The 16698-nt window shown below is 43.5% G+C and overlaps 1 protein-coding gene across 3 annotated transcripts in view; it reads right to left on the bottom strand.

Moving 5' to 3' along the window:
* TMCO3 (transmembrane and coiled-coil domains 3) overlaps nt 1-16698 on the bottom strand; it is an 876118-nt gene that overhangs the window by 31648 nt on the left and 827772 nt on the right. For all 3 annotated transcript variants that reach the window (XM_044071216.1, XM_044071215.1, XR_006364786.1), the window contains one exon: nt 16105-16254. In XM_044071216.1, the coding sequence (XP_043927151.1) occupies nt 16105-16254 (150 nt within the window). The remainder of the gene's footprint in view (nt 1-16104; nt 16255-16698) is intronic.

The raw sequence follows: 16698 nt of genomic DNA, 5'->3' as shown, positions 1-16698 counted from the left end.
GGGCTGCCTGAGGCCAGGACAACCCATTTGTTAGGACTGCAGATGCATCCTTGAAGGACATCCTATCCTTCTTCACCGATTCGTTCAATTTGCTGAGGTCCAATATTGGCCTCTAATCTCCGGTTCGTTTTGGAACTAAAAAGAACCTGGAGTAAGTTCCGGATCCTATCTGGTCTGCTGGGACGGGCTGGATGACTCTTTTTAAGAGCAACTTGTTGATCTCCACAGTTGCCTGATCCCTGAGATTAGGTGGTACATCTGGGATCCTTTTGGGAACAAACGGTGATAGGGAAAAGGGTATGATATAGCCTCTGGTAACAACTCTTTGTACCCACTTGTCTTGTGTGATATTTAGCCAGGCTTCTTGGTACAAAGAAATGTGGCCCTACAGAAGCGCAGTTGGGCTCCACAGCAGGAGTGCTGATAAGGCCGTCCTCGAAAGGAAAAACGGCCTTGTTGGTATTGTGGACCGCCCCTGCCTCTAGGGGCAACGTCTGCCGTTCCCTCCTCCTCTGCCTCTGAAGGATTCACCCTGTGTGTCAGGAAAGACTTTCTGGGACTTCTTTTTTACCGCCCCTTTGACCCTTGGGGTATGGTCTGGAAGGGACAGTAAAATGCACTCCCACGGCAGAAAGCGTCTTTCATTCTTGCTCACATCGAGTGAGTGTATCCTTCACCTTGGAACCAAACAATGAGGAAACATCAAATGGGGTGTTGGTGAAAGTAAACTTGAATGGTTCCGCAAAATTACATAAGCGCATCTAGGAGTGGCGCCTCAAGGCAACTCCGGAACCCACTGCTCTACTTGCTCCATCTGCAGCATAAGGGATGTCTTATGGAGGAGTTAACCACAGACTTTAAGGTGGACAACTGAGTAGAAATCTTGTCAGGAACTCCATCAGTACATGCACCTTGTATGGAATCTCCTAACTCCTTGAGGAGATCCCTTTGCAACCTCGTGAAGTGCATGAAATAGTTCAGTGATCGAAGGGTAAATGCCGCTGAACTAAAAATACGCTTCCAAAATCTGTCCATCTGTCGAGACTCCTTGTTTGGCAGATGAACAGATGAAGTAGTCTCCGCCAACTCCTTCTTCGTGGCCGCCGCTACCACCATGGCATTTACGGGAACGCCCTTGGACAAAAACTCTTTACCAGGAGGGGCAGACAAAAACTTATTCGGTCTCCTGGGGACTGGCTGCATGGTGTCAGGAGTATCCCACACCTTTCGACTAACTAGATCCATTAGTTCGTCAAAAGGTGGAGACACCCAAAAGGAAGAAGGTTAAGACCCGAAAGCCTTCAGGTACAGCGACTCCTCATCAGAAGGGTTAACAGTGGGCCAGTTGCACCTCTGCCTAAGGAGCTCTAAAATATCCACAAAGGAGACATCATCAGAGGACGACTTGGGGACCTTTCCGTCTCCTCGAGGTCAGTGTCCGATGTCAAAGACTCATCCTGAGAGTCAACATGTTTCCTCTTACATAACTTCTTCCAGGAAGGCTCCCCAGAAGGACATTCTGGGGAAGCCTCAGAAGAGTGGGGGCCACCAGCTGATGGCTCCTGAGGCTGCAGGTCTCTGCTGTCTCCAGAGAGAGAGTAGGGGCTGAGACTGAAGTGGGTGTTCTCGGGGGAAGAGTGCTGGAGCCACTGGTAGGGGCTGGAGAATGAGACAGCATGCTCCTCATCATCTCAACACAGACTTCTCTGGCCCTGAAGACCTCCCCCGCTCTGAACAGACGAGGGTAGGTGCCGGAGCCAGAGCTGTCAGCTCTGAGATAGATGCAGGGTACTGGCTCACCCTGGCTGAAGCACCGAGAGGAAGGCTCGGAACCGAAGAATGATTCCAACCCTCCCTGTCTGTGCTGACAGGGGAGCTTTGGCCCCTGAACAGGACAGATGGCATCGAGTGTGTCGGAGCCGAACCCGGCTCCAAGGCAGCAACAAAGTGAGCTGGAGCCGGCATTTCCTCTGTTGGCACCAAACGCTTCGGCTCCAAAAGGCCAGTATGGCTCGGAGGAGAAATAGCAGACAAGGGCAAAGCTGGGCCAAGTGGATCCGGAGCCGACTGGGTTGGAGCCAACAATAATTTTAGTAAGGCAGACAACTTCAGGAGTCTCGGCACTACCATCTTCACATCTTCTTCTGAAAGGCTCCTGGAAGACATAGTAGGGGATCTTGACCTGGGGGGCACTGGAGACTTAATTGTTATGGAAACCAGTGGGGAGCTTACAGACCGGCTCCGAGTAGCAGAGTCAACTGCTGTATCAATAGGTTCAGAGATCGGTTCCGAAACACCTGTAACCTACTCTGACACCACCATGATGCTCTCCTTCGACTCCGAAGGCTGAGAAGTCGAGTAGGCAGATTTGGACTGTTTCAACTGTTTAGGAGGTGGCTCAGAGACATCAGCCAGTACCAGAGAAGGCCTTTTTGAGGATTTTTATTTCCCAGACTTAGAGGAAGCCGAATAACTGGATAGTGCTTCCTCAAAGCATGGTTTCAATAGACCCTTGAGAATGAGTTTGTTCTTTCTCTCCTGTAACACTGTAGGAGAGAAAGCATGGCAGAACAAGCATGATTCCTGCGAGTGGATGGCCCCTAGGCAGTAGACACAGCTACTGTGGCCATCCGTTAAGGACATCTTTTGGGGGCATTTCATGCACTTTTTGAACCCTGAGGGTTTATGCTCTTTACTTTCCTTAGACATATTACAAACACAAAACCCAGAGAGATTGAAAGAGAGAAAAAGGAGGAGGACTAGGTCCTCTAACTAAAATGGGCCTAGTCCTAAAAAGGAGTTACACTAGGTATAGTTCCTCTAACTTAAACGGGCCTAGCCCGGTGTAGAGAAAGCTAGGTCTTCTAAAGGAGTTACACGAGGACTAGGTCCTCTAACTTAAATGGGCCTAGCCCGGTGTAGAGAAAGCTAGGTCTTCTAATTTAAACAGACCAGAAAGGAAAGCTCAATCACACAAGAGAAACCATAAATGATGCAATAAATTTCTATATTTCTAATAACAGGTAGTATACTAGGGGAGGCTGCAATCCTAGTAAATTCACAAGCGGATCCCCGCCAAAAACAAACAATCTCAATATAACAGAAACTAAATGCCAATGGTGACCAAAAAAGGTCAGAATAACAACAGACAAGACAACAGGAGCCCCTGCTGACTAAGAGCGGAAAACCGCCAAAAACTCTACCTAATAACCAAAAATGCGCAATGGCGCCTAAAAGTAACTGGCACACAGGATACCAAAAACCACTAGTAAACTAAGTTGCACTCAAAAAGGGCAAGCAATACAACTGCCTAATAAATAAGCAACACTAAATATACAATAAAGGTTCAAATAAAGCATGAAATACGACACTGAATACAAAGAATTTGAAAAACTTAGCCTGAGCCAAGAGAACACAACCGAACTCGCCGACGCAGCAAACGAGATCTGGGGATTGTACTGGTGCACCATGGGATACCTGCTTAGCCACGAGCCAACCGGAAGTCTTCCAGCTTGTAAATCAGCCGAGTCAGAGCTGATCCCCCATATGTAAAAATGAAGGTGAGATCGGATTACCTAACATTAATTTAAACATGCTTTTGTCTAGCCTTTCTTTTTTTACACTGTAATGCCTACATTTCTTAAAACTAAAAAAGGAAAAAAGTAGTTCTTTACTATATCATAAACCATTACTGAAAATGCTTTACTATGTAACATGCAATTTATATCATGAAATGCTTTACAATAATACTGTTAAGAACAAAAACTGTTTTACTTACGTTACTTTTTTCCCTTTTAGTGTCCCTCCAAGCATTAATGATATGAGAAGGGGTGTATGCTTTTTAAGCCCCCCCCCAAGTTTAACTAAGTCAACAAAAGCCAATCTTTCTGGCCACTTTTTGTTTTGTTTGTAAAGCCATATTTCACAAATGTGAGTGATGCTTTATAATCTCACATTTATTCACTAACTGCAGTGTTGCTGATCTTCATCCTCTTCATCTCCTAGTCCCAGAATCTGATTTAAATGCAAGGTACTTCTGATTTTTCTAGTCAACTTATGTGCTTTTTTATTTTCTCAAACATTTCCCTTTGGGACACTGGAAAAGATTTCATTAGCAGAATATCTCTATCAGCTTTACCATCAGAAGGATGAAAAACAAGAGTCGTCTTATTTTTGAAGTCTCATTTTTTGTGGGACAAACTTTTATATTTCCTCCTTAGCCTGTTCTACATAAAAAAATGACTTTGATCCTTCAGGAAAAAAAAATTCTGAAGACAGCCGGACACAGAAGTTTGAATCTCACATCTGCATTTCAACATTCCCTGACTACTGGGATAAATATGTTTCTCTTCTGCCTGGTGTATGGTGAATAATTTTCGACAGACACTCTAAAGTCTCCAATATTTAATAATTTGCCTTCTGCAGCAGTTCTGTCAGGATCTCAGGATCAACTCTTTTCTGCTAGTATGATAGGATCTTTAGTAATACAGGTCTTGGCTGCTTTTTCATGGCCAAGTTTGGAGCATACACATGATGTACCTTTTCAATTAACAAATCCTGCTGTGCAGTTCCAGTTCAGTTGCTTATTTGTGCTTTCATAAAATTTTCTGGTGTCTGGTACAACAGAAAAAAAGAAGTTATGTCTTACCATAATGTTCCATCTATCTTGTCGATCTTCACAAATCTTTGACAGTGGGCTCAGTTTCGAGCCTTGGAACTGACTCGGCTGTTTATTCCAGCGTGCGCCTTCCAAACTCTCAAGCCAGGCACTACTCATAATGCTCCTCTCAAAATTACCTCAGATCAAGTTTGCCCAAAACAGTAGAAAGACGAGCAGAAATGATAGTCAAAATAATACATCAGATATGTGCCCTTCATATGAAGCTAGGTATGGAAAAATCCAGTCCACTAAGAGTCTTAGGTTGGGGGAAGGCGGGTGGGAATGTCAAGGATTAGTGAAGATCAGCAACACAGATGGAACGTTATGGTAAGACATAAGTTCTTTTATCTGATGTCAATCTTAACTCAGTCCTTGACCGTAGGACAGAGTCCCCAGCTACTTTAGCCTTGGGAGGTCTCGCGGAAGAATACTCCTAAGCACCATTGAGGCAAATGATAACTACCTCCTCGAGACCTGATCTAATTTGTAATGAGTGAAAAAGGTATGAAGAGAACAGAAAGTGGCTGCTGTGCAAACATCATCCAAAGATGCTCTGGCATGAAAAACTGCAGAAGTTGCCATCACTTGCGTTGAATGGACTTTAACTGGACATGAAAGTTGGAGCCCTTTAGAATGGCAGATGAAAGTTATGCAGTCTCTTAGCCATTTGGCTAAGGTAATCTTTGAAACTGGCTTACCTAACAAAAGAGAGGAGAAATAACTGATCAGATTTTCTAAAATCCTTTGTTCTGTGAAGATAAAAATGTAATTGTCTGTGGACGTCTAGTAAGTGAAGGGCATACTCCCCTTTATTGGAAAAATTAGGGAAGAAGACTGGCAATTGTAGGGTTTGGTTAAAATTAGATTCCGAAACAACCTGTGGTAAAAAGGTTGGATTTATCCTAAGAGCATCCCTGTCTTTGTGAAATGTTAAATATGGAGGTTTGCAGGATAAGATGTAAGTTCAGATACTCTTCTGGCAGACGTAATAGCCACCAAAAATAAAGTATTTCAAGACAAACATTTTAAGTCACAAGTTGCTGATGGTTCAAAAGGCTTCATAGTAATGGCCAGGGAGGTCAGTGGGTCCTTTACAAAGGTCAGGTGCTTTAGCAGCTTTTCCTGACTGTCTGCCTGAATCAGGCAGTCGTCTTAAGTATAGGTAAATTTGAACAGTTCTTTGTCTACAAAAAGCAATGGCGGGAGCCAGACATTTTGTAAAAACTCTGAGAGCAGTGGATAAGCCAAAGGGAAACACAGAGAACTGAAAGTGCAGTGATCTTGCTCTGAAATGCAGGTATTTCCTGCATGATTCCCTGATTGGGATGTGTATGTAGGCCTCTTTTATGTCTAGGGTGGCTAACCAAGCATCCTTGGAAAGCATAGGAAGAAGCTGCTGGAGGGTGAGCATTTTGAATTTTGGTATCACCAGAATGGTGTTTAGAATGGTAGGTTGAAAATGGGGTGCCATGAGCCCTCTTTTCCTGGTACCAGGAAGAGACTGGAGTAGAAACTTTGGCCTATCTGTTCTGCAGGAATATGCTCTATTGCCCTCATAGAGAGGAGGGAAAGGACTTGCTGTTTGGCCTCTGCCCACTGGTTTGGGGGAAGATCTGGGAACCCTTTTGGGGCTGACAGAGTGTGAAAATAAAATCGGTATCCCTGGGACACTATGTTGAGGACCCAGCGATAATTGGTAATGGTGGCCCAGTTGCTTGTGTGGAAGGAGAGTTTTCCTCCTAGGGGCAAGTGCAGGTGGGCAGGGGGAGGAAGTGTAAAGTCATTGTGAGCTCTTACCATAATGAGGTGGCTTTCCACTCCCTGGTTTTGAAGAGGAGGAACTCAATTGCTTAGATCTCGGTATTCCCTGGGGCTGTTGTCTGGGGGTCCTGCTTCCCCTGGGTCTGGGCTGAGCTGACCTGGGGGGGGGGCAGGAAAGGACCAGTGCTTGGAGGGGCAGTGCCCACTGAACCTTGGTGTCTGGACCTGTAAGAAGTCTTTAACTGCCCAAATGTGATGACTGCAACAGTGAAACACAAAGAACATCTAAAGTTAGATCCCAAGGATTAAAGGGTTCCTTAAATGGAGATCTTAACATTAGTAGACCCTTTAAAAACACTTTACAAAGTTTGTGTGACATTAGAGATGCACCATTAACACCCATATGAAAGTTCACAATTGCTGCTAGGTGAACTTTAATTGTTGAAGCAGAGGTACCAGAGTGGTAAAGTATAGCTAGAAAATCCAAACCTTATGAACAGGACTTGTGTAAGGGTCTAGCCCACTGTCAAGGGCGTAGTTAGCAAATGTTCCCATTTACTTTGATACAGCTTCCTAGTCGAAGGTTTGTGATGAGCGACAATAATTTGTCAGACAGGAGAAGAAAGGGAATGATGCCTGGCAATCATGGGAATTGGAGAAGCCATGCCCTGAGCTTGAGGTGTTGGAGATTTGGATGAACCATGCCCTCCGGATGAGACAGCATATCTGGAGCCAGGTCCAGAATCCAAGGATTCCGAAGAAGGTAAGGCCAAAGGAAGGGAAACCAAACTTGTCAAGGCTAGAAGGGGCAATGAGGATTATTGAATTTTCCGACCTCTTGGCTTTTTTTTAGGAACTGTGGTGTCAGGGGAGTTGGGGGGAAAGGCATAGAGAAGACTGGGGGGGGCAATCATAGAGGGGAGCATCTCTGGGTGACATCCCCTGAAGGGGGATTAGGGCAAAATAACTTCTGCACTTGTTGTTCAGAGAGGCAAAGAGATCGCAGCAAGGTTCGCCCCAGTGTCGGAAATTCTTGTTCGTCACTACAGGATTGAGAGACCACTCATTAGGCTTGAGGATAGTCCTGCTTAGCTTGGTGCTATTACACTGGAGCTCCTCGGAGTGTGTATTGCTATGAGAAAGCGGTTGGAAGAAATCGCCCACTGCCAAACTCTGAGGGCTTCTCGACACAATGGGTAGGACTTGGTTCCCCCTTGCTTGTTGATGTACTAGACTACAGACATGTCTGTCTGAATAGCTACTGTCCCTAGAGGAAGAACGTCTTGGAATGCTTGTAACACAAACTGCACTGCCATCATCTCTAGAATAGTGATGTGCAAGTTGGGCTCTAGTTGGCACCATGTGCCTTGGACTGTCCTTCCCAGATAATGCCCCGCCCCCCATCTGGGAAGCATCCGTGGTCACTATGGCTGGGGGTAGGGAAGAATGAATGGTTGACCCAAGAGAATCTGATCAGAGTGGAGCCACCATGTGAGATCCTGTTTGCAGCAACTGGTAATCAAGATTAGGTAAGACATTGGTAGGTGCATCAGAGACCATTGGGAAGCAAGTAACCATTGCAAAATTTGCATCTTATACAGGGAACAAGAATGATTGATGCTTCCATGGAACCTAATGTTTGTAGGACTAGTCTTGCCAGAACCCTTTTGTTTTGTAGAATTTGTCTGACTTGTGATCTGATGCATTGTAGTCTTTCTGGAGGGAGTGAGGCAATTCCTGAAACAGTGTTTATACTGGCTCTGATAAATTCTAATTGCTGAGTGGGTTGCAAGCTTGACTTTTCGAAATTTATGGTTATGCCTAGAGATGTACAGTGGTGAAGAGTGTAGTCTCTTGCCTATTCTAACTGATGCCTGGTGGTAGTGGTAAGGAGCCAATCGTTGAGGTAAGGAAATACTCGAAATCCTAGCAGCCTGAGATGAGCTGGCATCACTGCCATGCATTTGGTGAACACCCTGGGGGCCATGGTGAGTCCAAAGGGCAGCGCTCTGAACTGGAAGGGACTGGCTCCCAGTTGGATGTGCAGATACCTCCTGGGGCTCTTGTCCATTTTTACGTGGGAATAAGCATCCTGGAGGTCTGCAGAGCACAACCAATTGCCTTTTTCCAAGAATGGAAGTATCGAGTGTACCGAGACCCTCCAGAATTTGTTTTGCTGAATGGCCTTGTTGAACTGGCTGAGATCCAAGATGGGTCTCCAGTCCCCTATTTTTTTAAACTTGGATCCTGTTTGGTCTGGTGGGACTTTTTTGGATGACTCTTTTGTCTAGCAGTCTTTGAATTTCTAAAGCTGCTGCTTTCCTGTCACTGGGTGGTACATCTGGGAGTTTCTTCTGGGATGATGGGGGAACTGATAATGGAATTCTGTAACCTCTGGATATTATTCCCTGCACCCATTTGTCTACAGTTAATGTTTGTCAGGCAGATTGTTGCAGAGAGAATTGTCCCCTGACTGCCTCCAGAGGAGGGCAATCAGGCACCCATTCAGGAGTGCTGGTAGGAAGGACCAGAGAAATATTCTCTGGACTCCTGGTCTTGTAGTCCATTTCTCCCTCTAGGGTGGCACCTTCTGTTACTTCCCCCTCTGCCCCAGGGAAAGTCTTTGCTGTGTGAATCCTGGAAAGGCCCTTTGGATTTTCTGAACCATAGTCTCCCACTTCTCTGGTTCCTAGAGTAGGGCCTCTGAGGAGTGGAGAAACGTATGCGTATGGCAGAAAGGGTCTTGCCACCCTTTTCACATCTGGCTAAAGTGTCTTTAACCTTGGGACCAAAAGGGTAGATCTGTCAAACAAAGCGTTGACTAAGGATGCTTTGAATGGCTCCACAAAGCTGCACAAGAGCTGACAGGAATGCCTTCTAATGGTTATGCCTGAACCCGCTGCTCTGGAAGTCCCTTCAGCTGTGTGAGCAATCAGCCTCATGGACTAGTTAAAAATTGCATCAAGGGTTGCTAGCTGAGATGTAACTTTGTCCCGTATCCCTTCAGCCACTGCTCCTGAGAGGGTGCCCGAGAGCTCCTTGATCAAATCCCTCTGTAGTCTTGTAAAGTGCGCAATATAAATTCAAGGAACTGACAGCGAAGGTCATTGAAGCATAAACGTGCTTCCCAAATCTATCCAAAGTCCTAGACTCCTTACTAGGAGGATGGATAGTTAAGACATTCCTCAGCAAGTTCCCTTTTTGTGGCCACAGCTATCACCATGATGTTGATGGGTATTCCTTTGGACCTGTGAGGCTCATCGTTAGGGATGATAAGATATGATCAGGCCTTTTGGGATTGGCTCAGTGGTGTCGGGCATCTTCCACGCCCGCTGAGTGATCAATTTAATGAGATCATCAGGAGGCGGAGAGATCTAAGAAGTAGAGGGCTGGGCACAAAAAGCCTACAGGTATACTGACTCCTCCAAGGAAGGTTGGATGGAGGACCAGTCACTCCCCTGTTTTAGGATTTCTAGGATGTCCCCGAAGGAAACATCAGGGGTGACCTGGAGGAACCTTCCCCTTTATCAAAATCAGTATCTTCCGTGAAAGACTCCTCCAGGGAGTCTAAGTGCTTCCTCTTGCACTTCTTCTTCACAGGAACTTCATTGGGGGGGACGATCCGGGGAAGTGTCCAAAGAGAAGACCACCAAAGTGGGTGTATCCTGGGACTTTTGTGCCCTCTGCCCTGGGGATGAGACGGATGGCAGCTTAGGTTAAGGGAATGTAAACTGCTGTCCCGACAGGGATGGCAAAGACTGTGAGTCCCCAACTGACAAGGACTTCTCCACAATTCAGAAGGCCAGCCCCCCCTATTAGAGGGATGGGAGCCCAGAACTGAAATAGACTCCTTTGGAACCAGGGTCACACCCCCGCACGGAGGAGGAGGCCCATGAAACAGAAGCCTGGGTAGATGCTACAAAGGCCGAGGTGCCAAGGGACATGGAAGGTTCTGAAACTAAGGAAACCGATCCATGCTCCTTGGACCCCACCATAAAGCCTTGACCCCATGAGTCATCCGGTGCTGAAAACTTGCAGGAGCTCAAGGCATCTCTCGGAACCGGAGAAGAGGATGCTACTGGAACCGAGACAGTCTATGCCGGGAGTGTCAGAACTGAGGGCTCCAAAGACTCAACAGGAGTTGGAGGAGGAGGAATTGGAGGTGTCCTAGATTGGCTGGCTCCAATGCCAGTGTGGCTAGGAACTGAAGACAATCCCTTCACCACCAGAAGCTGATCCACCAGTCTCAAAATGTTGGCTTCTGAGAGACTCTTAGATCGTATCGAGAATGGAAGTGCAAGGATACTTAGAGGGTCTCACTTCGAGAAAGGGACTTGGTGGCCAGTCTTTAAAGGAATCAAAGGAAGGTGAGCATCTAGTCCTAGGGAGCGAAGGCAGCTGTGACTGTTTCGGCACCAAGAGTACTGTGGGCACCAAAGAAGTCGCTAATGGCTCTCTGATAGTGCTTTGGTTGTTGAGCCAGATAAACCTAGCACTGAGGTCAGTTTGGAGACCTTCTTGGACGGTTCTGCTGTACTAGGAAGCGAAGAAGGTCTTTTCTTGGTGGGGGAAGAAGAGGATGAAGATGTGCTAGCTTCAGTCCTGGACCCAGAAATGGCCTCTTCGAAATCAGATTAGAGGAGTCCCTTCAAAATAAGTTAATTTTTCCTCTCAGTAAGAGTACAGGTGGAGAACCCCTGACAGACTGAGCAATTTTCTTGAAGATGTAATTTTCCCAGACAGTATACACTTAAAGTTTGCCCATCAGAATTGGGCATATTACCCTGGCACTTCTGGCACCTTTTGAAACCACAGATGCCTGTTAAAGATTTGGCAGGGGAAAGTTGTTCTTCAGCCATAATGGAAAAAAGGCTGAAACAAACACACACACGGATACGAGAAAGAGATATAGTAGAAACTATTTTTTTTTTAACAATTAAAAGGGATAGAAAAAGAGAGAAAAGTGGAAAATACCAACAATGGTAATTTAGGAATACCTAAAAAAAAAAGTAACAAAGGAAAGAAATGTACCAACGATGATACCTAAAGAGACTACCAACAGTAGAAAGAAACACACTCATGTGAAGGTATGACAGGAGCAGGTAGACAGAAGATTAAAGAAGAAAATTAAGCAAAAATATGAAGAGATAGAGTTTTAATAGAAATAAACTTACTTTAGAATCAGCCAAGGCTCGAGAGGACAAATGTGTCTGACCTACGAAGCAGCAAACGAGATCTGAGGTAATTTTGAGAGGAGCATTATGGTTAGTGCCTGGCTCGAGAGTTTGGAAGGTGCGAGCTGGAGTAAATGGCCGAGTCACTTCCAAGGATCTGAACCAAGCCCACTGTCAAGGATTGAGTGAAGATTGACATCAGATTCTCAAGTTTTCTCTGCATGCTCTGTACTCTGACTCTACCATTTTTAAAACATCTCTTCTTAAGCAGTCCTATACTCAGCCAGCCTTTTCCTCATTTCAGACTCTCATTTTTGCAGTTTTATCAATTCATCTTAATAGGTGTTTAACGCTTCTTCCATTTTCCAGCATTTTGTTATCAGAGCTGATATACTCCTTCAATGTTTCATTTGTTTTAATCAGCTCTTGAGTACATTGGATTTATTTTTTCCTTTAAATTACTGGAAGCCATTTCTTACACCAAACCTGGAGTTTGAACTGCTTTTTGCTTAGCTGCAGGGTTGTTCCCAGTCGGTGTTTTCTCTTCACCATACCTCTCAAACTCTTAAGTGCAAGAAATCTGGACAAAGCCTAAAATAATGGGGGACAAAGCCCCCAAAATAGGGACAGATTATAAATATTGCTCTTACAAATTTAGAAAGTTGCTAGAATAATAGGATTTGTAATAACATGCATTTTCTCTAGGCTAGGAGATCTGAAACTTAAACAAATGCCATTATTTAATAACTTCAGTCTTCAGTGATTTCCTAGAAAAAAATACAAATTTTATCAGGAACAGACCAAAAATTTGAGGAAAAATCTGGATGGTTGAGAGGTATGCTCTTCACCATTTCTAGGTGATTTTCTTACACACTGTCCAAGTTTCTTCTTTGTTGGCAACCAGGCAGTGCACTTACTAGCCAGTGACTGAAGTTTACTAAAATTGGCCAAATTACTAGCCCTTATCTCTCAGTTTCTTTTTTCATACTGGGAGAGAGGAAATTAAGCTGCTTATCAGTGTGCAGTCATCTTGGAAGTTGGAGTACACAGTTTTTTGAGATACTGAATTTTCTCATGAGCAGTCAGGCAAGTGGTACATACCATGGGGTTCATATAAGCCATAACACCTAGAATCCAGAGAAATACTCTGGCTAAAGCCTGGGACAGAACAGAAAAGTATATGAATCCACCTTGTCCTGCAACTAAAAGGCTTTTTACTTGTGAGAGTCTATAAGGCAACCTAGGAATACAATCCTGTGTGATGGAGTCAGGCAGCATTTTTGCATGTTTAGCTAAAATCGCTGATGTTAAGGACTCCTAATGGCTGAGCAAATACTCTGCACAGATAAGCAAGTCATCTAAATAAGGAAAAATGTGGGTACACTGCAGTCTGGAATGGGCCACCTCAGGGACTAGACATGTTACAAACACTCAGTGCAGTAGACAGCCCAAAGGGTAATACAAAGAACTGCTAATGTGACCCAGATGCACAAAATGTTAGGTATCTCATGAAACTGTGTGCAACAGAAATGTGCTAAGCATCTTTGAGGTCTAAGTTGCCCTAAGACAGTGATCTGGGATTAATGCAAACACAGTTGAAGGGACAACACCCCTGTATATCAGAACTTTTACAAACATACTGAGAAAGGAGAGATTCAAGAACTGGTCTCCATGAGTGCTAAATTTATTCCAGAATGTTTCTGGTCCCAAAACCCCTTCCTATGTTTTCTCTAGGAACTTCTTCCAGAACTCCTGACTGTAATGTATATTGGATCACCTAGGTAAACAGTTGTTTGATTGGAAAGTGGTATCCCCCTGAAAAGGGGGAAGGGAAGTTCTGTCCACTGCCAGCTATAACTCTCCTGGATCATCTTCAAAACCCATTTGTCTGAAATTATCTGACACCAAGTTGGAACAATGATGATTAGATTCTATGAAATAGGAAGAGGAGGAGGATGGAAGGAGACCAGATCCTTGGCGGAGTCATTCAGAAGGTGGTGCTTGACCCCTTTTCAGGAAAAATGATTATTTGAGGTTTGGGATTGGTTCCCTTTTGTCATTTCTTCTTGGGAGCCTGCCTAGTATTAAGCTGTGCTCTTTGCTCGTTTTGTCCTTTAAAATGTGTACAGGTTTTTGAAGGGAGGAACATGTGGACCAGAAAGATCATGGATATCACCTGCATTCATTTACCTCTCTCATCCCAATCATTGTTTGAGGGCCATGTAACAGCCAGTCCAAATAAAACCTCTGTATCTATAAGGGAACTCAAAATTTCTGACATTAACTACTCTGAAATGTTTTGGTTACTTAGCCATAGAAATCACCTTAAAACACTAGCTATCAACACAATCATACACACTTCTTAAGGCATGTTTGAAAACTTGAGACAAGTTACCCCCAATCTTATTCACACAAGACCTACCTTTAGGGGTCAGAGAACAGGAGGACTCTCCAAAGCTGTTGATACATTTTAAAATAAGCTTTCACATAAAGCCTCGGTAATTAAGGATTCTGAAGGTTAGAGTAGAAGAATAAGAAGAAAACTAGTCTCTTACACTGTCCAACCACTTCCTCCTTATCCCGAGGAACAGGGCTGGAGATGGAAAAGATCTTGTTGCAGGAGCTGTGGGTGTAACTACAGGTAGATCTGCTCTAAGACCTGAACCTGAATAAAGATATTTGTTAGTCTGAGAAAAATCTCTATAGTTTATTTGCTTTCTTAGGAACAGATAAAAGGGAGTCAGAAGCATTGCAGGCAATGTTAAAGGCATCCTCTAACACTGGCAGTGAAGGAGGAATAGGTGCAGTATTGGAGACTTCTTGTTCAAGTAAATCAAAATATCTGGCCATATCAATGGCAACATCCATCTGTTCCCAAGAAAATACATATCTTAGTCAAGAAATGGCCTCAGCAAAAAAGAAAGCCTCCAAATGTACAACTTTCAGGCTCACTAGCCACAGAATGATATTATTGGGCTATAGAATGCTCAGGTGACATAACTCTGTCTCTGACATCATCTGAAAAAAATTCCTTGTCACCATAAGAAAGGGTACAAGTTTTAGGAGGAGGCATATGGCACCCAGAATTGACCGACAACAATTAGCTCCTAGCCAAGTTAATAACATCAATTTTAGCCACAGAAACCATCTCCCTATTTTCTATGTGATTTTTTTTTGTTTCCTTTTCCCAGGAACTTCCCTAACAGGAGAATGGCTTGGAAAAGCGGATCATTTCAAAGAAATGGTCTCTTTCCTCTTGCATCTCCAGAGAACCCTGTCAAGGTACCTCTTCTATCTAAGATGGATGATTCTTCCATGCCAAAGGTGAACACTGGAATAACTGCAGAGGATGTGTCTGACCTCAGTCCATGGTGGCCGGTAAGGCTACTCCAGAAGTATTCAAGGAAATAGGAGAGTAGTTTGAGGAAGCTGGGGGATTGAATGAGCCCACAACGAAAGCAAGAACTCCTGCTTCAACTTTTTTTTCTTTTTAGGTGCATTTGGAGAAGGACCAGCAGTACCAGGGTACATACCTATGTTGTTGTAGCTAAGGAAGAAACCTGACTGCCAGTAAGATATGCCTGTATGAATGTCAGTTGGAAGTAGGTTTTCACTAGTAAGTTCACATAACCCTTCCAAAAAATAAAGAAATTGCCAGAAACTCTTTAACACAAGCAGCACACAAAATTCCCATCATTTTAGAAATAGATTTTGAGAAACTGGTTACCCTGTAAATCCATGTTAAAAAAAAGGTAAATAAAAACATTCACAAAAGGTGCATTTTTCCTTTGAAAACAACTTTAAGGTTGTTTAAATTAAAAAAAAAAAACTGGAATAGACCCTAGGGCACAAAATGACAGTCTGTGTCTAGAAAGCAATTCTTACAGTGACAATAACAGTAATCTAGGAACATGTACTGAAGTGCCTAAAAAGCTGGTATTCTTACAGTGACATACCACAAGTTTCATCAAAAATATCAGAAACATTAAAAATATAATACAGTTATTACTAATATGTGTAGAAGGGGTCCCTAAAATGGTTGTCTATCTGACATAAAGCCTTGGCTTACTGTGTCTCTAGAAAAGCCTCAGAGATGCATCTGCACAGGGTGGAAAGAAAGTACTGAAGAGTTTTAGTCACTAGTTGCTTTTACAGTTCCCTCCAAATTGGATTAGCCTATAGATAGTCAGAATGACTGTGTAGGAGGGGGGAGTTAGAATTTTTGGGAAACTGATCAGGTGATGTATCCTTAGCAGGATACAACCCACAGGCTGCTGCAGCACTGAGAATGATAAATGTGAAAAATTAAATTATTTAAATGCCCAGTGCCCTTAGTTTTCACCACTCATTTATTCTCTGAAGCTGTTTAAATAGGGTACCCGTTGTTATGTGTATTTCACCTGCTAACAAAAAGAAAAAAAATGCACTATTCAGATAACAGTATGTAGAGATCTGTAATAAAGAATATGGACTACAAACAACGTGCATTTATAACAAAAAACAACGTACCTCTCGAGAAATTATTCCTGCTCTGCGAGCTCGGCTGCCCAAGACAAAAGAAAATTCACTGACTTGTGCTAACCCTGAAGAAATAATCCACTTTACATGCTGACTTCCCTTTGGCAGAAGCACAGAAAGCACAAATGCAGCTAAAACAAACTGAATGTAAACAGGGAAAAAAGGGACAGCAATAAAACAAACAATAAATGAACAGCTACTCTGTATAACTTGATGATGTAATTTACACTGAAGAGTAACATACATATGACATGATTCTGTAATTTATTTGCAATGCTATGAAAAAATATTTAACTGTAGTCACTTTATTTCTATTGCACCATATATATGCTGATACATAACACTGCAATTACTTCTGTAAGTTTCACATTCTCAAAACGTAACAGTAGAATGTAAAATGGTGACTGGGTTCAAGTATTCAAAGTTGAACTTGCTACTTCAAATCTGCCCATTTCAGATCTTTGAATGAGATTCCTGAAATAAGATTAAACTAAAAGGCTCCAAACCATGAAGGATGGATGGTCTCATGTTTCACAACTTTTTAGCAAATTAATATTCACAAAATGCCAGATGTATCATTAACAA

Source organism: Protopterus annectens, chromosome 5.part0, assembly GCF_019279795.1.
Source record: "Protopterus annectens isolate FY-2018-M chromosome 5.part0, PAN1.0, whole genome shotgun sequence".
Classification (NCBI taxonomy): Eukaryota; Metazoa; Chordata; order Ceratodontiformes; family Protopteridae; genus Protopterus; species Protopterus annectens.
Note: the sequence above shows the minus strand (reverse complement) of the source record. Positions and strands in the feature narration are given on the sequence as shown.